This window comes from Littorina saxatilis, linkage group LG6 (genome assembly GCF_037325665.1).
Source record: "Littorina saxatilis isolate snail1 linkage group LG6, US_GU_Lsax_2.0, whole genome shotgun sequence".
Classification (NCBI taxonomy): Eukaryota; Metazoa; Mollusca; class Gastropoda; order Littorinimorpha; family Littorinidae; genus Littorina; species Littorina saxatilis.
The window spans coordinates 45,496,317-45,522,294 of record NC_090250.1 but is presented as its reverse complement, the minus strand read 5'-3'; the positions used below and the strand labels follow the sequence as shown (position 1 = coordinate 45,522,294).

At 40.2% G+C, this 25,978-nt stretch overlaps 2 protein-coding genes across 3 annotated transcripts in view; one reads left to right on the top strand and one right to left on the bottom strand.

The window, feature by feature from the left end:
• Window positions 1-8,618, top strand: part of LOC138969327 (cGMP-dependent 3',5'-cyclic phosphodiesterase-like) — a 156,915-nt gene extending 148,297 nt beyond the window's left edge. For both annotated transcript variants that reach the window (XM_070342099.1, XM_070342098.1), the window contains exon 31: window positions 309-8,618. In XM_070342099.1, the coding sequence (XP_070198200.1) occupies window positions 309-531 (223 nt within the window). In that variant the 3' untranslated portion in view covers window positions 532-8,618. The remainder of the gene's footprint in view (window positions 1-308) is intronic.
• A 2,572-nt stretch (window positions 8,619-11,190) lies between these two features.
• Window positions 11,191-25,891, bottom strand: LOC138969641 (leucine-rich repeat-containing protein 74A-like). Its single transcript, XM_070342499.1, has 13 exons — window positions 25,513-25,891; window positions 23,066-23,271; window positions 22,059-22,166; window positions 20,913-21,006; window positions 19,829-19,878; window positions 18,985-19,066; window positions 17,975-18,060; window positions 17,203-17,397; window positions 16,611-16,706; window positions 16,277-16,414; window positions 14,514-14,639; window positions 14,052-14,137; window positions 11,191-11,864 (listed from the first exon to the last, which is right to left on the bottom strand). The coding sequence occupies exons 1-13, from the start codon at window positions 25,889-25,891 to the stop codon at window positions 11,702-11,704; spliced, it is 1,809 nt and encodes a 602-aa protein (XP_070198600.1). The 3' UTR covers window positions 11,191-11,701.
• Window positions 25,892-25,978: the final 87 nt, after the last annotated feature.

Sequence of the window (25,978 nt, the reverse complement as noted above, 5' to 3'; positions counted from 1 at the left end):
TACAATATTGCTTTGTCATCTCGCAGAGAAATTCAACATCTAAAAATTATCATTAAATGATGTCTTGAATGAAAAGACAGGCAAAACAGACAGCGAGTGTTGATTTTATATAGCCTAATTTTTTTCTTGAATTAAATGGCACAGTCTAGTGATGCATTTGCAAGTATCTTTTAGCCAAGGGTTGATTATTCAGGAAAGGTTTGCCTCATTTTATAATAAGTCCCAAATCATCTCTACTTGCTTCTTTCCCAAACCTGTTCCAGGGAATGTTACCATGCCTTTCATTGATCAATGGATGATTTTTGCAGGGTGTTGGCGGACCTCTTCGAAGAGGCAACTGAGGTGAAAGAGAATGTTGAGAACAACCGCATGCACTGGGTCCACAAAGCAACTATGCTCAAGCAGTACAACAACTCTAAGACAATGAGCGTGCAAGAAATCATCGCCCTTGGGGAAGATGTTTCTTCTAGCAAGGAAGATGCAACTGGCACCGAGGAGAAAATGGAAACCAGCCAGCACAATGGGCGATGAAACTAAGCTTGGACTCCCTCTTTTAGCTTTCTTTTGCACTCAGTAGTAGATTAAAAGTGTGCCCACTATATACGCCTAGTAACTGTGATGAGAGGGTTTGCGAGAATTCGGAAAAGGATTATGTCTGAGCTAGCCCTCGCTTTCGTGATGCGAAGGAGAGGTGGTGCTGATTTTTCTGCCCTGAAGAAGATTACCGAAGTATGGGACTTATTCTACTGCTGTGTAACTTGGCTGAATGACGAGAGAAGATTTCAGAGTGTTGGAGAAGGAATCGTATTGTTAGTAGCAGAATCTGTATTACAGTATATTGCATCCAGTTGTGTGTATCATCATGCAAAGCAAAGACTTAAAAATTGCTGCAGCCTGATGCATCCTCATGGTACAGGATTATTGTGCTTGTGCATCATTGATGCTGTAGGAATCATTTGAATTAAAAACAGTGAGTTTTACAGGTTTACTGCCAAGACAAATCTGGATGCTGTCTTCAAGAATCTGTGCATAATTTTGGACTTCAAAGTTGATGGCTTTCCTGCCATGTATCAAAATTGTGCAATAATCTCTTGCGCAGAACAGTGTATTCAGGCATCCCATTTGGGACCTGTAGGAATATGCAGACATGAACTAGTATGTGGTACAGAGCTACCAGTGTAATACCAGATGGCTGTAACGGTATCTGAGGACTGCAACATGACAAAATGTTTCAGGGATGTGTGAATTCAACACTTCGTTTTGTGCTGTTGGATGTTAATGCTGTAATCCATTGGGATTGTAACAGTTCTATGTGAGCAAGTCTCATGTCAATGTTGTATTGTGGCATACCTCATAATTTGTTCCTCTTTTTTATGTTTCCCGTTTTGAAAGGACAGAGCTTTGCTTCATCAGAGTAGAGTTTGTATCAGTATTGTATATACATTTTTTTCCCTGTGCTTTTACTGTTAATATGTAAGTCATTTTTTTTCTCCCCTAATGTTGGAGGAAGAAAAATGATGCACCTCTATACTATCATGAACTTTTGTGGCCGATTTACACCATTCAAGGCAAATCAGTATGCATGGGTTACCATGGCAATTCATGGTGAGTCTGTGGAGAGTATCGTTTTATTATTTCCTCAGTTTACGCCGCTTATGACAAATCAGTATACTTATCTGGAAAACATTTTCAGGAAGAGAATGTTATTCCAGTATCAGTGAAACAATCAGTATGTTTGTGTTACTTAGGAAACTGATACTTGCGCAAAGTGACTGTGATTGTTAATAGAACTGTTATCTTTTTAAAATTAAGGTCTGTATATTTCTAAAAAGGTTTCAATTGCAAAAGGAAAATAATTCAGGAAAGTGGTGTTTTGTTAAAAGCAACTTGTGCATGGGTTTCCACAGGAGTTTGACCCACTTTAAAGAGCTCATAATATTGACGAATAATAGAAAATCTCCACGCCAGACCAGCACTTTTGTCAGCTACAACCTTGTTACCTGTCTTGCATCAGTATTGTACGCTGTCTCTTTTACCTTCATTTTGTTTTTTGTTTTTTGATAAACTACGTATTATCTTTTTATCCTAATTTTTTGCTTACGGCAACTGTTCTTGTTTCGCTTCTGTTTCTGCAGTATCTCTTGGCAGATTTTGTTACGTCACTGTTGTTAAGCACCACTTTTTATTGTTGTGTTGTTTTCATTACATTAAAACAGATTTGTTGGTAGCTCAGTACTCTTTTTGGGGGTGGGGGTGGCAGCAGTTTTTTCTCCTAATGCAGTAATTAATGTCAGTTTGCTCAAAAAGAAGCAAAGAAATTTGTCTTTCTTGAAGAGAAAGCAGTTCTAAGCTGAGTATATAAACTGTCCTTGTTACTTATATCTGTCTGTTTCCGACAGGCTGCTCAAACCAAAGATGTCATAAACCAGTGATATATGGAAAGTACTCCTGCTCTCTTTTCAGAATTATCATGTAATGATAAAATAAAGTAAAACAAAAGGAACAAAAGGCATACATGTTATCTAATCTATCACACTGAAGGTTTGGTTTATAATAATTCACATTAAAATTTCTATTATATTTTACAGAGGTTACTGTTCAAGAAAGGGTAACATTGATTCGTTTGTTAAAATACATATTAATATTATCAAATCATATCAAATCCGTTTTCTTCCATATAATTTAAACTACCATCAATCAGTCAATATGAGGCTTATATCGCGCGTATTCCGTGGGTACAGTTCTAAGCGCAGGGATTTTTTTTTTTTTTTTTTTTTTTTTACCGACAACAGTAAAAACAGTAACTTTTTTTCGTCCACATTTATTTTGAATGATACAATTCTGACTTCTTCAGTCTAATTTGGAAAATGTAATTAATTGGCGTCCAATTAGATTAATTTATTTTTGTACCTTATTTCTTAAAGACAACATTTAAAAGAGCTAATTCTTAGTGTCAAAAATATGTGGTAGAGTTTTCAAAAATATTTGAAAGAAAGATTAATGTTTGTCAAAGTAAAATACCAGAAATCAAACCTGCTTGAATAGAATAATCTTTACATGGAGATCTGCCAGTTGTACAGTGGTACCTGCGATGAAGGGACACCTTTGAGACCTGCACAATGTGCCTGCATTGCAGGTTGTCTTTATCAGGGTCATTTTGCTCAAGGTGAAAGACGGAGGGAGAACAGAAGTGACCTTTATTGGGAGGTGCCCTTTAATTGGAGAGGCCTTACATCGCAGGTACTTTACTGTAGATCACAGGTGTTCCTCTTCTTCGCCAATTCATGATTGCTGTATATGGAACTATAGGATTGTCATACATGTGTTCCCTTGAAGGTGATCTTGTGTTGTTTTCTCTGTTAGCAAGCTTCTGTGTTTGTGTGCTGTAAAAATTGTGCCTTTTCTATGCAGACAAGACTTGAAATATCACCTGTAGATGCTTGCAATTGCTTCCGAAGATTCACAATTTCTTCAAGGAGCATTTCTGTCTGTTCTTAACTGTGATTGAATGTGTATATATGTGCTGGGTTTGTTAATGATAGATCGGTATTCAGACCTGGGAACCCATACGATTTTGCCGTATTTTGTACGCATGATTGTCTAGAATACGATCAGTACGTTCAGTGGAGAAAAAAATACGACCATAAAAATTCCAAAACTACATTTCCTCACAAGCGCATCCCGAAGCCGATCCAGTATTTTGACACATGATTACAGTTTTTGTCAGAAAACATTGAAAGAAGCATATGTTTTAAATGTATTTGTAAACTTAATTAAAGTTTCGACGGACGCGTGTGAAGCATGTTTGAATCATGGATGTTCAAATGCGGTGTGGAGTACGATCACTTTTCTGGAAATACACCAAGTTTGTTTGAATACTCCTAGTGCAAAATAAGGGTTCCCAGGTCTGGGTATTTCAAGCTTTGTGAATTAGTCTTTTAGTTGTGCACAAGAAGCATTGTACTGTTGCCTGGTCTGCCTGCATGTCATTATTCAGCTGTGTTTTGTAACTGTTTAAGAATTTTTGTAACGAAGGGATTTGGGAAATTGCAAAATGCTAGTGATAGAATGGTAATGTAAAATTATGTCACACTGAAATAGATATTAAAAAATAGGTTGATACAGTCTAAGTGTCGATCACTGTATCCTTGTCTGGTTCAGATTTTATCAGCCATTTCATTATTCAGGTTTTGTATTTTTAAGGTTTGTGTCTGAACAGTAGTACTTGCTTTGACGATCTACTATGTCTGCGTACTATGTTTATGTATTACATTTATTTTAAACAAGTAATCAAAGTTGCAGCTAAATCTGTTGATAATGGTATTTTCATGGTTTTTTACTCATTTACTTTTTGTGTTTTGTTTTTAATCAAACTTATTTCTTTTAGTTTTGCAAATAGTGCATTATGATTAATTTAATGCGCTAACAATGCACATCACAGACATCTATGGGGATGTGTGCAGTAGATTATTCTGTATTGCTGTTAATAAACATTTAATGCCTATCTAATGACAACTTTTTCATTCTATGTGAATTGTCAACTTTTAATTAATCCACTTCAGGGTTTTGAAGCAAGTTGTTTGCTAAAATTGTTTTGTGTTTGTGCTTTGTAAGATTTTTAACAAGCAAATTTAAAAGCAAAAAAGTCCTGATATTTGCTGCACATGATTTATGTCCTGCTGAGCATGTGGAAGCAATATAAATTATAATGTCACTGCGAAATGTGATTATCATTGGACTTAAAATTTGTTGTAAACTCGTGTTCTTCCATTGATCATTACTGTAATGAATTATCTACATTGAGGCAAGGACATATTTGATGTGTTTGAAATACCTAAACTTTGAAGAAGATTTTTGTTTTGTTATATGAACTCCTACAGAGGAGAGAGCGAGAGCTGCTAAGAATGGTAAAGAACAAAGTTATTTCCATTTTATATTTAAGAATTCAAGTACAAATTCAATCAATCAAATTCAATGCCATTACGTTTCAGCAATAATTATCAGAATGTAAAACTGAATTTACCTCAAGAACTAAAACACTTGGCTTTACATGAGAACTAATGTTTTTTGTTATCACATCTTTTCCAGTTTGTGACTAAACTATACTCACAGATGGTAGAGTCTTAACATTTTGCTTTACAGTCACTTTAAACATGAACATGTGTCCTCCATTTTGTGAATGTATGCAGTATGTTTAACATTCTTGTACGTTTTTTATATCCAGACACATTTGCATTGATTGCTGATATGGTTTTTGGAGAACGTTTTGGAAAAATCGAGAAAAAAATTACTTTCATAAAGTTTGATAAACTGCTGTCTCTTTGAGTAAAGAACTTAAACATAAATCTTTGTTTATACCCAATAGCATGTTTTACTTTCTTATCTCCTTTTCTGCATATCTTTGATTTTAGTGATATGTTTTTGCATTGACTTTGCTCACAATATATGTGCCTGTAAACTTTGTGCATGCATGGGTTCTGTTCCCTTGTTTTGTTGGATGATATTAGTCTTTATTTTTGTTTTGTTTACTTTCTTTGTGGTTGTTTTTTGTTTGTCTCCATACAGTTCAGGTGCTCAACGAAACAATTCGAGAAAAGTAAAACCAGTTTGAAGCAAATCATTACTATCGAAGTTTTATGCTGCAAGTATTTTTCTGTAGCCTACCCCGTTCTTGTGATCTGTGAATTTAAAGTCAGTGAATTTGTTATCATACATATTAAATGTGCAGTTAAAACATCTCAAATTGGCTTACCATTTATCTGTGATACTTATGAATTTCAGTCTTAACTGACAATCTTTGCCTAGATCTTGTGATACAGTGTAGTGTTTTGCTTGGATACAAATTGTGCAGACATCTAAGTGTCTCTGTCCTACTGAAAGTAGCTCATTTAATCTCTGGCCAAAAAATTGTTTCAACACCAAAAATAAATTCTGAATTACACCTTGCCAGAAATTCATGGAGCGAGCCATGCGACATACTAAACCTGAAAAGAGCGGGTCCCACACTTGCTAAATTTCCTTTATAATGCGTTACCGTCAGTACTATTTTCAGACTGTTAGTTTATGATCTAAAGAGTACTGGTCATTAACAAAACAGCACGCCCGGTGACTTCAGGTCTGAACGAACACAGAGCCTGCACAGATGGGGGTCTAAAAGAAGTGATGGAGGGAAAACCAGAGTCACCACCACTGACCAAGAAACCGTGATGTTTCATACTAATGGACAAGTACCTGATGGCTGGTTATCTTTGACCAGAATATGTTCTTCCGATCAGTACTGACGCAAATTTACAGAATAAATTGAACCAATAGGACCAACATGCTTTTGTGAAGGGCTCAGATAACTTTGAAAAGTGCATAACATCCACATGAGTGCTCCAGTGATCATATCATTGGCGAGGAATGTGCCTTTTGAACACCAGAGTTTGAACCTCCTGGTCTTGAAACCAGGCCCTAATTAGTTCTCAAGACCCACTAGGTTGAGCCCTACTCCGTACATTTTTTCTTCTCAGACAGAGCCTACAGCTTTTCCTGTGGTTAATGTTTTTACCTTTTGTAGGGGATGTTTAAACAAAACAAAAAGTAAATTACTGGTTCCTTCATGTAGTAGTCCCGATCCCTTATGCGATAAGTACAGCAGTGTAAGCTGCTTTCTGGATCAGGTTTTGATAGAATCTTGGCAAAGAGTTGACTACATCTTTTTTCTTCACATGATATGAAAGGTGCATTAGTATCAGTTTTAATGTTAATACCTCATGACACATTGGAAGAAAAAATAATGTGGACTCTTTTTAGTGAAAGTCTTGAATATTTGTCATTACTTTTTAATGAAAGAATAGCAAATGAAGTTATTTTTCAAAAGAAGTTGTTCGTGTGTTTATTAGTAATCGTGCTTTAGCCAGCTTAATTGTCAAGTGTATAGATGTAATTTTCTCCATTTCATGAGAGACAAATTACACTAGGCTAATTTTTCTAGATGAAATCATAAGCATCTTATTACATCAGATATTGCTATTACAGTGATGGTTCATAGGATGCATCATATAATTGTTCATATTGCAGCAAGCTGTTGGGGTGCATGTGCAATAGTTTTGCTGTTTTCTAAAATGCTTATTCATTATCTGTGATTCTGATAGTGTGTTGTGTTTGTCTTGGCACACATTCATAATATTGTCTCACACTGTATCATGTGTTCTGGATAGTTTCAGATCTAGATTGTTTGATAAGAAATATGAAAAGAATTGCCCCCCGCGGGTTAGGGGGAGTCCCATATTGGTTGGGACGAGAAAGAATTTACCCGATGCTCCCCAGCATGTCGTAAGAGGCGACTAACGGATTCTGTTTCTCCTTTTACCCTTGTTAAGTGTTTCTTGTATAGAATATAGTTAATGTTTGTAAAGATTTTAGTCAAGCAGTATGTAAGAAATGTTAAGTCCTTTGTACTGGAAACTTGCATTCTCCCAGTATGGTAATATATTATACTACGTTGCAAGCCCCTGGAGCAAATTTTTGATTAGTGCTTTTGTGAACAAGAAACAATTGACAAGTGGCTCTATCCCATCTCCCCCCTTCCCCCGTCGCGATATAACCTTCGTGGTTGAAAACGACGTTAAACACCAAATAAAGAAAGAAAGATTCTCCACTGGCTATCTTTGACCTGATTTGGGTGGACTTGAGAATATTGTGCTATTTTTTTTTTCTTCTGTACTTTTTGTTGTTGGTCAAGATAAAATGATGACAAGAACTTGAACAAACAATGATTAAGTCACTTTATAAATAACAACCGAACTCCAGCATTTTTGTATTATCAAGAGTGCTGTTGTTCACAGAACAAGAAAAGGCCAAGCAGAGCCTACGGACACAACAGTTTTTATCTGGGGATTTTTTTCCTCCTTTTTATTTTTTAACAAAAAGGTGTTAAATCGTGTGGGTAGGGTGGGTGGGTGTGCGTGGGTGGCTTTTATTTTTACTGTTTTTGCCACATGCAATTTGAGGTGTATATACAGTACAGTTAAAATAACACTGTAAAGTTGATGAATATTGTAAAATGTACATTTTTTTTAGGTAGGGTTTTTGTACATAAATGAATGAAGAAGGGATGGTGATGTACATACATGTATAAGAAAAGGGACGAAATCATAGTCTGACTGGAAAATATATCTTGAACATAAAGTACCGAATTGCACTGAATGCACTTGAGGAAGACTCAGATACTTTAAAAACCATGTACAGTTTAACAATTATGAAGTCTTGTTCTATTAAAGATGCAGAATGGCATCTTTCATTCCATGCTTTTCGGGCATAAAGTAAGTTGTTGTCATTTCAACGAATCATATTGATATTACTGCACGTCCGATTTTGTTTGTTTTTTGTCTCACAAACTTTGTTGGTCCTTTCTTTCAGATCTGTTTCGAGTGTAACCAATGTCCGCACTTTTTGTCATAATTTAGATATACATGTATGTCAAATTTTCTTTGATTATAATTATCTTCGTAAATTGTTGTTTCACGTTTAATCCGATGTTTTTGTAGGTTGGAATTACTTTATTTATCAATAACTCAGATTCGTTTCTTAATGCTCAGTTGATTAATGAGTAAACACACTGCAATCGTGAGAAACATGTACTTGTGTTTTGATCTTTCTCTCTCTCTCTCTTTATTTCTTCTCATTGTTGAGTTATTGGGCGAGGGCCGGATGAAAAAAAGCATGTTTGCATTGCTTATTCTGTCACCCTCGAAAAATAAAGTTCAATTCAATTCAATCACACAAACTCTAACACACACACACACACACACACACACACACACACACACACACACACACACACACACACACACACACACACACACAAAGGTTAACACGGCAGTTTAATACAACAGTTTTATTAATGCAGCTTTTTGACTAGCACACTTTTCAACAATAAGCAACTGATTTATCGAGCTGATAAGTATACAATGAATCACAAACATTTTAAATGTGCACATAACTTTAAAACACAATTACATATACATGTATCTGAATGCTGGGGGGGGGGGGGGGGGGCGGGGGAAGCAACACCTCCGCACCACAGGGACTGTCCATCCCCTTCCCTTCCCAATGCTCTCAGTGTACGTAACTCTCTCTCTCTCTCTCTCTTTCTCTCTCTTTCTTTCTTTATTTTGTGTTTAACGTCGTTTTCAACCATTCAAGGTTATATCGCGACGGGCTCTCTTTCTCTAAGACCAGTACAATGTGGAGAGAAAATACGAAATAAAACAAGCAGGTATATTTGTTTTTATTTAAAACCTCTTTAGGAAAGGCTGTGATACATGTTATCTATACATGCTTCCCAACGGCGAAAACAAAGAACAATGAAATATAGTTTATCACCAAAAATGCAAAACATAAATTTCAGACAAGAAAGAAATCCCATATTTTAACTTAACTTGGTTTGTGCCTGCACCATTAATGTCCTTTATTGGCAAAATTAAGATTTACTCTCCTAGGTCATGTCTTCTAGTCAACAGTAAATCATTTATGTACGTCCGTGAAAATAAGAAAATAGGTATGAAAGCCATAGCTCTATGGCCGTGAATATTAACAAGACAAGTGGTATGTATAATATAAGCCGTTTGCTTACGTCTGTGAATAATGAATAAGACAAGGATTTTAAGATAATTTCTTATGTCCGTAAATAGTTATAAGATATACGGTATGAAAGCCATTTACTTACGTCAGTGAATAACAATGCAAGCGGTATGTAAACCATTTACTTACGTTTGTGAATAGTAATCAATAAGGCACATACGGTATGTTAGCCATTTACCTACGTCAGTGAATACCAATAAGTGATACGGTATGTTAGCCATTTACCTACGTCAGTGAGTACCAATAAGTGATACGGTATGTAAGCCGTTTACCTACGTCAGTGAATACCAATAAGTGATACGGTATGTAAGCCATTTACCTACGTCAGTGAATACCAATAAGTGATACGGTATGTAAGCCATTTACCTACGTCAGTGAATACCAATAAGTGATACGGTATGTTAGCTATTTACGTATGTCAGTGAATACTAATAAGGCATATGGAATTTGTAAATCGAAATTAATTTCACCGCGAGTTTGCTTCGGTTATAACAAACTTGAATTCCATTTTCTCAGTCTGCAAAGTTTTGGCAACTTGTAGTGCTCATACAGCTTCCTTCAATTAGGGACAATAAACTTTCAAAAGGGTACACGCGCACCCGATACCAGAGTTCCAGCAGTTTGATAAGCGTGCTTCAACAGGTGTACGTGTTCCAAAGGAAAATTAATTTCTGAACCAAGGAAGTGTAACAGTAATGTTGACACTTCGGCATTGGACTACCCGGCGGCGACAACGCAAACTGATTTTAAGGCAAAATCAAAAAACAAGAAAGGTAGGTTGTTGGAACGTTTGTTATTGACAAAACAATACATTCACTAATATACCGATCCAACGATCTTTTTGGATTTGATTTTAAGGCAGTTTTTGACTCACATGCGAAGCAAAAGTGAGTCTATGTACTCACCCGAGTCGTCCGTCCGTCCGTCCGTCCGGCCGGCCGGCCGTCCGGAAAACTTTAACGTTGGATATTTCTTGGACACTATTCAGTCTATCAGTACCAAATTTGGCAAGATGGTGTATGATGACAAGGCCCCAAAAAACATACATAGCATCTTGACCTTGCTTCAAGGTCAAGGTCGCAGGGGCCAGAAATGTTGTCTAAAAAACAGGTATTTTTCACATTTTTCCCATTTTCTCTGAAGTTTTTGAGATTGAATACCTCACCTATGTATGATATATAGGGCAAAGTAAGCCCCATCTTTTGATACCAGTTTGGTTTACCTTGCTTCAAGGTCAAGGTCACAGGAGCTCTTCAAAGTTGGATTGCATACATATTTTGAAGTGACCTTGACCCTGAACTATGGAAGATAACTGTTTCAAACTTAAAAATTATGTGGGGCACATGTTATGCTTTCATCATGAGACACATTTGGTCACATATGATCAAGGTCAAGGTCACTTTGACCCTTATGAAATGTGACCAAAATAAGGTAGTGAACCACTAAAAGTGACCATATCTCATGGTAGAAAGGGCCAATAAGCACCATTGTACTTCCTATGTCTTGAATTAACAGCTTTGTGTTGCATGACCTTGGATGACCTTGACCTTGGGTCAAGGTCACATGTATTTTGGTAGGAAAAATGTGTAAAGCAGTTCTTAGTGTATGATGTCATTGCTAGGTTTAGTTATTTGACCTTGACCCTGAAGGTCAAGGTCATGTAAAGGTCAAGGTCAAGCATGTGAGTCGTATGGGCTTTGCCCTTCTTGTTGTTTTATTCACGTGCACCCGTTCTTGAGCGCATTACCCTAATTTCATGGGTACAAATATTCTGGTTACATTTAAAAAACTGAAAACAGCGCTTTAGTACCAAATCTCTTTAACTCTCCCCATCCGCGGTTAGACGCCAACAGTCCGCCATGTCATGTCCATGGAGCATGACTGAAAATAAGGGTTGCAAAATGAAACGAATTTCCAAGGTCAAAAGTCGCCATAGATTGATTTGTATGATTTTACTTCAGTTACAAAATACTATCTCAGGTTCTCTCCATCTAAAGACCAGCAGCACGGTACCTTGCAACACCGACCGGCGCATCCCTAAATTTTGAACACTATTTTGCAAGTTACCCCTATTCTAACACAGACGGGTTCTTTCGGCTTCTGTCCAGTGCTCATACTGCTCTTCCTCCTGGCTTCTGTCAGATCTCAGTCGTCTGCCTGATATCTCTTCCGACTGTCTGCGCAGCTTCCTGCGCATCATCTTCCGGCGGAAGAGCTTCTCCCCGTCGATGAGTTCTCTGAAGGGAAATTTTGAATAATGAATACGTGTGTGTGTGTGTGTGTGTGTGTGTGTGTGTGTGTGTGCGTGTGTGTGTGTGTGTCTCTGAGCATGCAAAACCCACCAACCGGGTTTATGTATATGTTCACACAGTACCAACTGGGGCTAAAAAAACAAGTGGGTTCCACATTTTGGAACCCAGTTGTTTTATTCTTGATTCGTAACAACCAGGTTCCAAACGACTCAGAAAACAAGTTTTAGCAAAAAATATTTTTTTTTTTTTTTTACGGAAAGAATGCCATATTCAAGATGATGACACTCTTTCCGTCAAAATTCCGTGCCCTATAGGCTACGAAATAGGTCAAATTTTATGCCTTTTTTAGTGTCAAATTCGTCCATGCCGGAGCGGATACTGCAGCCAGTGCGGTTGTAGTGCAAGCGCACTACAAAGACACTGCGCGCAGTGCCGTTGTAGTCCAAGTGCACTATCGGCTATGAACCCACTTGGTGGGTTTTGCGTGTATGTGTGTGTGTGTGTGTGTGAGTGTGTGTGTGTGTGTGTGTTTGTATGTGTGTTTGTGTGTGTGTAAGTGTGTGTGTGTGTAAGTGTGTCGGTGTGTAAGTGTGTGTGTTTGTGTGTGTGTGTGTAAGTGTGTGTGTTTGTGTGTGTGTGTGTGTAAGTGTGTGTGTGTGTGTAAGTGTGTGTTTGTGTGTGTGGAGAGAGATAGAAAGGGGGAGACACGAGACAGAAACAGAGTAAAAGACAGACAATGAGAGAGCGAGAAAGAGACAAACAAACAGAGAGACGGACACAATCACTTCAATGCAGTCCGTAAAACCGCTCGTGCTATCATTGTCATCTTCCCTTCTCCTACTCCTGCTTCTACGTACATTGTAACAAAGAACAATGAGCGAGATTTAAAATCATCATCATCATCATCATCATCATCATCATCATCATCATCATCACCATCATCATCACCATCATCATCATCATCATCATCACCATCGGCATCATCATCATCATCATCATCACCATCACCACCATCATCATCATCATCATCATCATCATCATCATCATCATCATCATCATCATCATCATCATCATCATCATTAATAACATTTGTAGCAGATAACACTTATTATATATGTCAAACTACTCGTGGAAAATCCCTGGAGATACTCACCATGCACTAACTCGTCCAGAAGCCTATACAGCAGATTGTAAATAAAAAGACAAGCAGGTTAGTGTTAGTGCAAACCAAAGATTGGTGTTTTTTGACTAATCAGGTCACATAAAAACACAACAGCCAATTTTTAAGTGTACATGTATTAAGAAAAACATGGGTTGATTTTAAATTATACGCACACATAACTTAATCGAGAGACGAAAAGACAGCTAGAGGGACACACACACACACACACACACACACACACACACACACACACACACACACACACACACACACACCGTACACACACACACACACACACTCTCACACACACACACACACACACAGGTACACACAGATTATTTTAGTCTGACTAGAGGTCTAGTATTATTACAAAAGTGAACACAATAAAAAGTAGAAAGAACATTAATTATCCCGCTGCAATGTTAACACATTGTTACAACAAAAACTTCACTACTTGATGTTAACATTTGTACGTTTGAAATAGAACATGGAACATGGTGTCAAAAATGCAATCATCTAACACACACAACATGACACCATGGGTATTACAGTTTGTGAGTTAAAAATAGAACACATGGTGCAACATAAATCAACATTATCAATCAATCGCCAAGCACTCACTACTTGACACTATGGTTATTATAAATAATTTGCGTGACTTGTACTCAGTGCCTACTGAAAGAGTGTTTGTTTGTTTGTTTGTTTGTTTGTTTGCTTAACGCCCAGCCGACCACGAAGGGCCATATCAGGGCGCGCGGTGCTGCTTTGACATATAACCTGCGCCACACACAAGACAGAAGTCGCAGTCACATTATTCTGACACCGGACCAACCAGCCCTAGCACTAACCCCATAATGCCAGACGCCAGGCGGAGCAGCCACTAGATTGCCAATTTTAAAGTCTTAGGTATGACCCGGCCGGGGTTCGAACCTACGACCTCCCGATCACGGGGCGGACGCCTTACCACTAGGCCAACCGTGCCGGTCTACTGAAAGAGTGTGATTTCGTACTTCAGATCCACGACGCCGTCCTTGTTGGTGTCCAGTATTTCCATCAGGTCTTCCAGTTGACCTACGGTCAAGGGTACGCTTGCACTCTGCACAGGATTTAATTTTTTTTTTTACAAAATTAATAAGTTGAAAGTTAAACTTTTTTTTTTAAAAGCCGGATATGACATCATCAAAGATATTCATAAACAACAACAAAATTGGAGAAAAAATCGTTTGGGGGTACAATCTGGAAAAAAAATTAAATGCTGAGTTTCTTGAAGGTACGTTCAGTAAGTGTTGTATAGGAAACGCTCTACACATATTCACGCACAACTTAACTCAATGCATAAGGTAAACTACGCTGCGGATCGTTAGTTGCATGAGTGGAATGCTTGTTGTTGTTGTTGTTGTTGTTGTTGTTGTTGTTGTTGTTGTTGTTGTTGTTGTTGTTGTTGTTGTTGTTGTTGTTTTCTTTCAACTTACAATAAGCCCCTTACAAAACTCGTCCCTGGTGACGGACATACTGTGGTCGGCATCAAAACGTTTGAAGAGGTCGATCACTCGGTACGCCTTCCCGTTCATGTACTCATACAGCGCCTGGACCGGGTCCTGAAATCACACCAACAACACCCATTGAAAACACAGGTCAGCAACTAGAACACCACAACGTTTTGAAACACACACACACACACACACACACACACACACACACACATACACACACACACACACACACACACACACACACACACACACACACACACACACACACAGAATAACAAGTCGCGTGCACCAATATCAAATCATTTAGCCGATCTGTTGGCTTGAAAGTAAAAGATCAACACTGAAAATTTCGGGATCAGTCATCACATGAAGATTACCCTGGCTTAGCCGAAACCCGAACACCGAGTCCCGTCGCGTTAGTATTCGTAAAGCATGCGAATTTAGGACCGATCTTCTTTAATTGTGAGTACATTTTCATGCCATATCTATATTGTGTTGGATTCAGGAAACGATAAAGAATTCAGCGCAATCATTTTTAAATTTGGTATTTGAATTTAAATTTTTAATGAACAAATTAATTAATTATTTTTTACGCTCCTAAGCTGAAACGCAATCTAATAGTCCGGATAGGGTTTGACCAACATTTCAATCAATCAATTTAAAGGCACAGTAAGCCTCCCGTAAACCATCACAGAGCTCCCCGAGCGTCTAAATACAGTACAAGCATACTTCCATTTGAACGCTCACCGAACGGGAACATCCTGGCTGCTTTCTGTCGAGCGTGAGACATTTTCAAAGAATTTATTTTCGTAGACTTGTTCCGTTAACAACAACGGCGCCTCGTTTTTGCGCTAGACCTAACTTTTAAAATCTAAATAATAAATTGACAGCTTGTTACACAAACATTCTTTAATCATAAAAGAATTCGTTTTTCATCAAGACAAGATCAGAACAATTCGAAGTTGTGAAAGTTTAAAAAAAGAAAAGCCCGGAAGCAGGGTCACGCAAGGGTCGTAGCAGACGACGGCCGGTTTATCAGTGCAAATCGCCGTTCCTCTTAACAGTCAAAAGCCATCGCTAGAGTTCTTGTGAACCACAGCCGTTGTTTCGTGCATAAAAAAAACGTGCTATTGTAGATAAGCTCACGCCGTCGAGTCGCATTCAAATGACTAACTATGACGACTGCATTGTGAAAAGGGAAAACTGGATCACACGGGTTCACGATGGCTCAGGAGTAAGATAAACCAAGCAAAAATAAATTCTTTGAAAATTGTTCGCTCTTTACGGAGGGCACCTAGGATGTTCTCAATTGGTGAGTGTTTAAATGAAATGGTGTTTGTACTGTGTGTAAAAGCCTGACCGTATCTGTGATGGTTTACGGGAGGCTTACTCTGCCTTTAATTGAAAATGAGGTCGTAACAGTGCCGCCTCAACTTTTTAAGCCGGATATGACGTAAGGAAAGGCATTCATCGAAAAAAATGAGGGGGAAAAAATGGAAAAAGGGCACAGAGAGAGAGAGAGAGAGAGAGAGAGAGAGAGAGAGAGAGAGAGAGAGACAGAGAGAGACAGAGAGAGACAGAGAGAGACAGACAGAGCGAGAGACAGAGAGAGACAGAGAGAGAGAGAGTAAAAATAAACCAACAACACCATATTCAACACAGTGGCAGTGAGTGATTGTGTGTCTGCCTGTGTGTCTGTTTGTGTCATCCATAACGTGACACAATCTCCTTGTACAACTGACCATGAAAGCCGATATCTTGTCTCCCTCCTTGACCAGAGTCGTTCCCTTCTTGATGACCAGTCCAACCTTGCACACCATGAAGCGTTTCTGCTTCGTTTCTTCAAGCAGCTTCATAAACTCTTCTTCCACCACTATGTTCTGTTGCACAAATAGAGTTGAAAGATTCGGTGTTGAGTACACTTTTGAAACACACACACAGACACACAAACAGGCACACACACACACACACACGCGCGCGCGCGCACACACACACATACACGCACGCCGCACGCACAACTACACACACACACACACACACACACACACACACACACACACACACACACACTCTTACCTCCAAGTCTAGGTCTCTGATGTCTGATCTCTCAGCGCAAGCGATGACTTTGAGAATAACAGTTGCAATGTCAGGCGTTATTGGATTGTGGCCAATCTGAAATCAATAGAAATCGAACAACCAATCAAATTAATGTGAACGTGACAAACAACATCAATCTGTTCTCACCTGGGTTTCTTCCCGCTGTGTTGTGCTTTTGTGGAGCGGTTATTGTGAACCAGGTTTCTGAATGATGCACATTATATTTTGGCAATGTATTCCACTCTAATTATACTATCCGTGACCACTTTAAACAATTATACTTTCCCGTTTAATGTCAGGTCATTAACGTCATTTCTAGCTCATCCCAAACTGAACACACACACACACACACACACACACACACACACACACACACACGCGCACACACACACACACACACACACACACACACACACACACACACACACACAGTCGAAATGCCCTTGAGAATGCCCCCGGTTGATTCAGTGTCCACCTTGTTGTTAACCAACACATACACAAACAAACAAACAACAACACACACAAAATAACCAACGAAAAAAACAAATACTAAGTCCGCTCATATACTTACCTTGAGAGTGGACAGCGTGTCGTTGACTTGAATGCCCTTGAGAATGCCTCCGGTGGCTTCGGCGTCCACCCGGTTGTTGCTGATGTCCAGTTCTTTGAGGGTGGAGTTGTCCTTGAGGGACATACCCAGGATCTTGCAGCTGTCCCTAGCAAACCCGTTCCACGACAGGTCCAGTATGCGTAGCCCCCCGTTGGTCTGTAGGGTGGCGGGCGAGAGATATGGATGCACATTATGTTATGTTGGCTTGACTGCCATGTATACAATACATAACAGGTACGAACTTTGATGTCATACAAGTACTCAGTATTCTGACAAGGGAAATGACTGCTGTATATTGCCTTATAATTGCAGCAAGGTGATGGCTTCCCCTGGAATCCAATTTTAAAGTTTGGTGTAACTGTAAAAGCTTGTATGATATGATGGTTGTTGTTGTTTTTTGTTTTTCTTTCATAAAGAATTAATGATTTTTAACAATTTGTTTTACATTTTTCTGGCAATCAAAAAGCCGTGAAATCTGCTAAACTTACACATGTGCTCACACACACACACACACACACACACACACACACACACACACACACACACACACACACACACACACACACACACAAATATGCGTGCACACACACACACACACACGTGCAAACAGATGGATACGGGTACATGAACACATAAGAACACACCCAACGAGCAGAGAAACTGCTAGGCTGGCTAACCTATTCCCCCCCCCCTCCCCCCTCTCCCCCTCCCCCACCCACACACACATACATACATGTAAACCAGCAGCGACGGCCATGGCACCTTTATTTCTCAAGTGATTCCAGGCCAAATCTAGCAACTCCAATGTGTCGTTGTTCGCTGGAAAATACATACATTTCATGATACAGAAACAAGCGCCTGATTATTTTTAATCTTACTATCGGACCAAGGGGCACAAACTCCCAATTATCACCTTGCTGTTGAAGCTCATGATTTCACTGTCACCGTTTGCCTCCCCTGTTCGAGGGCCTGCACAAATACGCTACGTTTCCAAGTTGCGATGATGGTGTTATCATTTATCTGCTGTTCCTTACAGTTGCATTATTTGACTGCTTCGCCAAGATTTGGATCAACATTTTCGGTATCGGGCTTTATCTGCACCGTCCCCCCACCCCCCTCTGACAACTGCGGCCTCCCGGAAAACTACCTGGAATGTAGCTGTCACTTTGGACAACCGCTTGCTCGACAAGTGGCTGTCAGAAAACTGCCTCCTGGAAAAAAACTGCTTCCTGGTAAAACAACTTCAAGGATATAACCCCCCCCCCCCCCTTTCCCCACAATACCCCCCTCCCTCGACATTTGCCTATTAGTAAGCTGACTTCTGGAAAACTAGTCGCTGCCCTACACGCCACCAGGCGTGAAAGGCAGTAAGTTCTGGAAAACTACCTCGAGGATAACTCCAACCTCCCCCTTGTCCCACGATAACCCCCCCCCCCCCCCACCCTCGACATTTGCCTATTAGTAAACTGACTTCTGGAAAACGACCTCGAGGATAACTCCAAACTCCAACCTCCCCCTTGTCCCTCGTATAACCACCCCTCCCCTCCCGACATTTGCTAATTGGTAAACTGACTTCTGGAAAACGACCTCGAGGATAACTCCACCTCAACACACACACCCCCCCCCCCCCCACCTCCCCCCCCCCGGCCCGACAACTGCGTCGATAACAACTGTCCCCCGGAAAACTAGCTCCTGGAAAAGTGCCTGCCGTAACCATCGTTTAAATCCCCACAATCTACTTACCTATAGCAGGACCGAGATACTGCCCTCCCAGTTCTCCAAACTTGTTGTGACGAACCCGCAGTTCCCGGAGTTTGTAGTTGTTCTGAAATAGGAGACATTACAAAAAAGTCAATTCATTTATTGATTGATTGATTGATTGATTGATTGATTGATAAACTGACTGATTTATTCAGTGATTGATTAATGTATTTGTTATGACATGTGTTTTGTTTATTTTGTTTTGTTTTGCCAATCACGTGCAGAGGCGAAGGAGAAAAAACCTGCTACCTGGATTATTTCAGAATTCACACGTGATAACACAGAATGGATCTCTAGAAGTTAAACAGGTCGCTGGTTCGAATCCGGGCCGGGACGGACACGGGTCAACTTTATGTGCAGACCCAGAGACGGTATCCATCTCCCACCCCCGTGTCACCACAATGGCACGTTAAAGATCTTGGTCATTCTACCATAAGTGCAGATGGCTGATACCACCTAAACACACAAACATCAAAAAGCCGTGAGGGCGTAAAACTCGAATCGTATAAACCAATTCATGTCCAATATAGGCAATTAAGACCTGACGGACAATAAGCCCCTTAAAATTTACTTTAGAAGTTAAACAGACAGAAAAGCAAACAGACAGGGCCTAGGGAAATATACAGACGGAAAGAAAGTTACACTCATATAGACACAGACTCACACAGACGTACAGACAAAAAGACAAAGACCCCCTCCCACCCCCCACCCCCACCCTCACCCCAAACACACAAATACATATGTAAAACAAAAAAAGCGTTCTATACATGTAGCTGTTATTTTACCAACCATAAAAGCAGGTTCACAAAAGTGTCTGAAAAATTACCTCCAAAATCATAGCGATGTACCTGGCGTCATGGTCGAAGAGGTTACTCCCTGAAAGAGTCCAGGTGAAGGATGCTGTCATAAGGGCTTACCCACACCACATCTCCAAGTTTTGAAAGGTGACACATGCCAAACGTACAGTCGAACCTGTCTTTCACGACATCAGTCCACAGGGACAAACCAAAAGGGGTCCTTTTTGACTTGTGGTCGCTATGGAAAGGGGAGTTATATAGAAAAACAAAAATAAACTCTTTTGGGTTGGTGGCTGTGAACAGGTGGTCGTTATTAAGAGGTGGTCGTGATCAAAAGGTGGTCCTTAAGGCAGATTTGACTGTTCATTCCCGGCTTCCCGCGTTAACGACCGTGTAAACCACCACGGATCTGTACAGTCTTTTACACGTACGAAGAGCGTATAGTTCCACTCTGACACACATCAAAAGCAGCCTGGCTGCTTCCTGTAAACAGTGTGGACTTTTTGCTGAATAAATTTCCCAATTACCAAACTGTGAGATAAGTAGGACATTGAACAAAAACAAATGTCACTCTGAAACAGGCAGTAGCAAGGCTGTACTTTTCCTGGTATGCTGTCCAAATCTAACCCTAACCACCACCAACAACACCACCACCACCACCACCACCAACAACAACAACAACAACAACAACAACAACAACAACAACAACAACAACAACAACAACAACAACAACAACAACAACGAATACACAAAAGCTATACAAAAATGTATGAGAATAATCTATTTTTTTTTACCGAAAGACAATATTCAAGATGCACACATACTAACATATTAAAGTATAACGTTAATGGATAACACAATCAACCTTAGACAGACAAACAGACAGAAAAACACAAAAAACTGCCAGCCAGCCAGCCAGCCAGACAGACGGACAGCCATAGACGGAGCCACAGACGGAAACAGAGACACAGACAGAAAGACAGACAAGAAATCGCACGAACGCCAGCACACCCGCACACACGGATGTACACGTTTTCACCCTGCAATGTGTCGTCACAAAATGTTCATGGGCATGAAATGTTGCACCTTTTGTTTTGTACTGCAATATCTTACCTGAAACATCAAGCTTTCTGATGGTTTCGTTGGTGTTCAGAAGTTCTGCAATTGCACGGATTCCCTTTGTTCCAATTCGATTCTCGGCTATGTTCTGCAAGCGTATGTGTCACACATTACAAACGTAAGGTACCACCAACAGCTTTTTCTAATTCTTCATTTATTTTGGTTTGTGTCTTTAATTACACACTTTTTGAGCTTGAACAATACCACCACACTCTAATCTGGATACTGACAAGAGTAATAAACTTTTTAGTGAACTACAAAAAGCCATCACAATATTACACAAATTCAACGTGGCTGACAACACGATTTTTTCCCTCAGAATCACAGCGTCTACAAATACATGAAAACCATATATGCTTTAAAATTCGGACAGTCTGGCCAGCAGCAGGACTGATGCATTTTTACACCCCCGGTATAGGGGTGTGTATAGGTTTCGGTCGATGTGTTTGTTTGTTTGTTTGTTTGTGTTCGCATATATCTCAAGAATGAACGGACCGATCGTCACCAAACTTGGTGAACAGGTTCTATACATTCCTGAGACGGTCCTTACAAAAATTGGGACCAGTCAAACACACGGTTAGGGAGTTATTGGTGGATTAAAATTATACAAGGACTTATAGAAGGACATCTTAATGGTCAAAGGGAAATAACCATTCTCACTCAGTCACTGCCACCAACTGAGAAGGTTATTTCCCTTTGACGGGGGTGTTTTTCCTACCTCGGAGGAATTTCTTGTTCAAGTATGTTATAAAAAAAACACCCAGTTGCGTACGAGTACCAAATACGCAGACGTCAAAACACGGTGTTCATGTACAAAAACACCAACAATAAAGCTTTATGAGTAAACATCAGCAAACAAGCAAGATTCCGAAAACAAAACAAAAAGTAAGTTTATTGAACGTTTACTTAAAAACAAAACGAATAACTCAATAGAACTTCGCCCTGTTGCTTTTTACGTTAGACAAACGAGATAAACAACCAGCAAATATATTTATGATAACAACGGGTGATCACTTGTCTCTGGAGGTTGTTTCTTGTAAGATGAAAAACAGCAACATGACCAGAAATGATCGAAAAAACAAACAAACAAACAAACAAACAGACAGGCAAGACGAAAAGAGTGACGAAATAGCCGCTCACAATTTCAGTGAGGACGTGATTAGTCTCCAACATCTGAGCAATGCTGGTAGCGCCATCTTCACCGATCCAGTTGTCCTCCAGATCGAGGCTCTCCACTGTCTTGTTGTTCTGGTGACACAGTTAGAGTCATTATTGTCCTGGTGACACAGTTATAGTCATCATTGTCCTGGTGACACAGTTAGAGTCATCATTGTCCTGGTGACACAGTTAGAGTCATCATTGTCCTGGTGACACAGTTAGAGTCATCATTGTCCTGGTGACACAGTTAGAGTCATCATTGTCCTGGTGACACAGTTAGAGTCATCATTGTCCTGGTGACACAGTTAGAGTCATCATTGTCCTGGTGACACAGTTAGAGTCATCATTGTCCTGGTGACACAGTTAGAGTCATCATTATCCTGGTGACACAGTTAGAGTCATCATTGTCCTGGTGACACAGTTAGAGTCATCATTGTCCTGGTGACACAGTTAGAGTCATCATTGTCCTGCAGACACAGTTAGAGTCATCATTGTCCTGGTGACACAGTTAGAGTCATCATTGTCATGGTGACACAGTTAGAGTCATCATTGTCCTGGTGACACAGTTAGAGTCATCATTGTCCTGGTGACACAGTTAGAGTCATCACTGTCCTGATGACACAGTTAGAGTCATCATTGTCCTGGTGACACAGTTAGAGTCATCATTGTCCTGGTGACACAGTTAGAGTCATCATTGTCCTGCAGACACGTACAGTTAAAGCCAGCCACCAACCAAGCTATCCAACAATCCACTCGTCCGTCCGTCCATCCATCCATCCATCCATCCATCCATCCACCCAATCATCCATCAAATCATCCATCCATCCATCCAATCATCCATCATGCCAACCAGTCAGCCAGACATATCCCCACCTACCAGTGGCGATCGTTTCATCGTCTTAAACCCTTCGTTAGCCCTCGCGTCTTCAGCACGATGCGAGTACCATCCAACAAGCCACCCAACTAGCCAAACACATGTCCCAACTCACCACCAAGGCAATAGCGATTGCTTTAGCTCCCTTGACGCCGAGACCTCGCGTATTGAGGACGATGTGCGTGTCGGCCAGACTGCCCGAGATGGGCTCTACGGGGTTCACCCCCACCTTCTTGCACGACTCCACGTAGGTCTTCACGTAGTTCCGCTTCAGACGTTCGTGCTTGTCGATACCATCTGGGGTGAGGTCCTCCCTTGGAGCTGGGGATACAGGGAAAGGCAGGAATCTGAGGCGGTAAGGGATAGAGAGAGAGAGAGAGAGAGAGAGAGAGAGAGAGAGAGAGAGAGAGAGAGGGAGAGAGAGAGAGAGAGAGAGGGAGAGAGGGAGGGAGAGAGATAAAGGGAGAGAGAGAGAGAGACTGAGAAAGAGAGAGAAAGAGACTGAGAAAGAGAGAGAAAGAGACAGAGAGAGAGAGAGAGAGAGAGATACAGGAAGAGAGAGAGAGAGAGAGAGAGAGAGAGAGAGAGAGAGAGAGAGAGAGAGAGAGAGAGAGTGAGGAGAGGAAGGGAAGGATGATGAGAAGGAGACAAGACAAGCCAAGACCATAGACCTATTCTAATATAGGTCCCTGCCAAGACACTTATTAACGAGAGTAACAGATAAACAAGTGTATTTGTTTTTTTTACATACAGGCCTCGTCCTAAACAGGGCCAACTAGATCAGAAGAACATAGTCAAATTAATGTCATGTTAACAATTGTTAACAAATCAGGAAAGTCTCTCCCTCCCTCTCTCTCCCTCCCTCTCTCTCCCTTCCTCGCTCTCTCTCTCTCTCCTCTCCTCTCCTCTCTCTCTGGCTCTCTCTACTTCACCCCCCCCCCCTCTCTCTCTCTCTCGCTCTCTCTACTCTCCCCTCCCTCTCTCTCTCTCTCCTCTCTCTTACTCTCTCTCGCCCCCTCTCTTTCTCGCTCTCTTTCTCTACTCCCCCCCCCTCTCCCCCCCCTTCTCCATCTCTACCGTCGAACTGCCTGATTTGATATTCCTTACGAATGTCCCTCAATGTGTTGGTTTTTTTTTTTTGGTTTTTTTTAAATCTCAGTTGCATGCAGGCTGCTTCAACCCTTTCTTTTTTGCCTTTTTTTTGTTTTGTTTTTTGTTGTTGTTGTTGGCGGGGAGCATCCTTCTTCATTGATCTTTTTTTTAATTTTTTTTTAAGTAATGTTTTTACTATAACATTAACATTACTATATCTAAATGTATTTTAAACAACTTTTCTATATAACAATTCCCTCTCAAAAATGCATACAATATCCAGAGGGGAGCCATATCTATAAATACCAACACACATTTTGGCTATCACAATCAAATAATTCACATAACTTATTAGTGCCTTGGAACTTTGTGAATTTTCAAATACGCCCAAAAAAACTTCCTTTACGGTAATTTTAATAATCATATTATATTTACAATTCACTTTATCCTCAACGCATTTCCAAATGGACATAATTTTCGGGCAAAAGTAAAAAAAATGTTCAATATAATCAATTTCGTTCTCACAGTAAGTACAGCAATTACTCACGGAAATGCCTATTTTATACAATAAAATATTTGTGGGGTAAATATTGTGCAATATTTTCCAATGCAACATTCGCAATCTTGTTTCAGTGGTTACTTTGTTTACCATTAACCATTGCTCTTTTCCCGGCCTGAAATTAAATTTATGTTCCCAAAATTTAACTACAACCGGCTCCACATATTTTTCCTTTATAATTAATTTGCGAAATTGACAAGGCTTACTCAGGTTCTTTAAATCGTTGAATCCATATACATTTCCATTGGCAGAGCGTAGTGTTGCTGCTTTAACTGCTGTACAAATCACCCTGTATTCAAAGAATCTTGTGGGCTTACATCCAACCTTCTGCTGCATAATATTAAAGGGCACAATCTCATTACCAACATATACATCCTTTACTCGACAAACGCCTGCTTTAAATCCAGTCGCTAAAAAACAGGGTTTGGCCGCAATAGATTATATCACTGCTGTTCCATAAACACGTATCACTTAATAACATGTCTCCCCCTACTCCTCTCTGAATCATGTCCTTATTTTTCAACCAACAAATTAAAACTTGTTTCCAAAATACATTTTTAATTAATCCCAATCCTTTAAATTTTTTTACCGTGGTGTTAGATTGGAAGCAACACAACCTTTCACCAAGCTTCGAAAACAAATCCCTTTATCGTACGATCCGCAGACGGTGACGAGGAAGTTAAGACCACCAAACTCATTATCGGCAACATCCCCATCAGTTACAGCAACGATGAGATCGAAAAGAAAGTGGTCCAGATGGGTTGTAAACCTCAATCCAAACTAATGATGGAAAAGGACAGGGATGAGAGGGGGGGACTAACAAGATGGCTCACGGGGAGAAGATTTGTCCCTCAATGTGTTGTTATGTGTAATACTTCGGGTGATCAGAGGTCATACTGTAATGACCTCACCATTGTCTTCCATGATGTCATAACCAGTAAAGGTGAACTCGCGCTGCACCTTTTTCAGCCCAATGACAGCTATCAGTTCGTCTTCTTCCGTCAGATGTGTGGGTTGTCGTGATGGCATGGTCGTATCCATGGGAGGTAACCGCGATGCCACTGAGGAGTTGCGTCCCCTCATGTTAGTGTGAGTCCGGCTCAGATAGAGAGTTGCCGTTTTTTGTCCCATGCCGAGAGTTTGAACTTCTGTCTTGGTGTTTTCTCGTGGGACCTTGCCCTTGAAGGTCGGCTCTCTGGACGTCATGGGTGTGATGCCCTTCCTGGGGCTGACCTTTGACCCTCCAGGGTCCTGGGGCTTGCTTTGATCTGATGGGTTCTGCGACTCCATGGTTTCTTCTGAAACGGACCATGGATTCCAAGTTAACAGCATCCTTAAAATTTGATTTTTTTCGACATATTTTAATCAGAATGTTGA

Bases quoted from the DNA above. Each gene is read 5' to 3' on its own strand.
- LOC138969641 (XM_070342499.1), bottom strand. From the start codon at position 25,891: ATGGAGTCGCAGAACCCATCAGATCAAAGCAAGCCCCAGGACCCTGGA. The intron at 17,398-17,974 runs GTATGTATGTGT...GCCACCCTACAG, and splicing joins CCGTCGCTGCTGGTTTACAT to ACCAACGGGGGGCTACGCAT. The intron at 14,138-14,513 runs GTAAGTTGAAAG...AATCCTGTGCAG, and splicing joins AGTTTTGTAAGGGGCTTATT to AGTGCAAGCGTACCCTTGAC.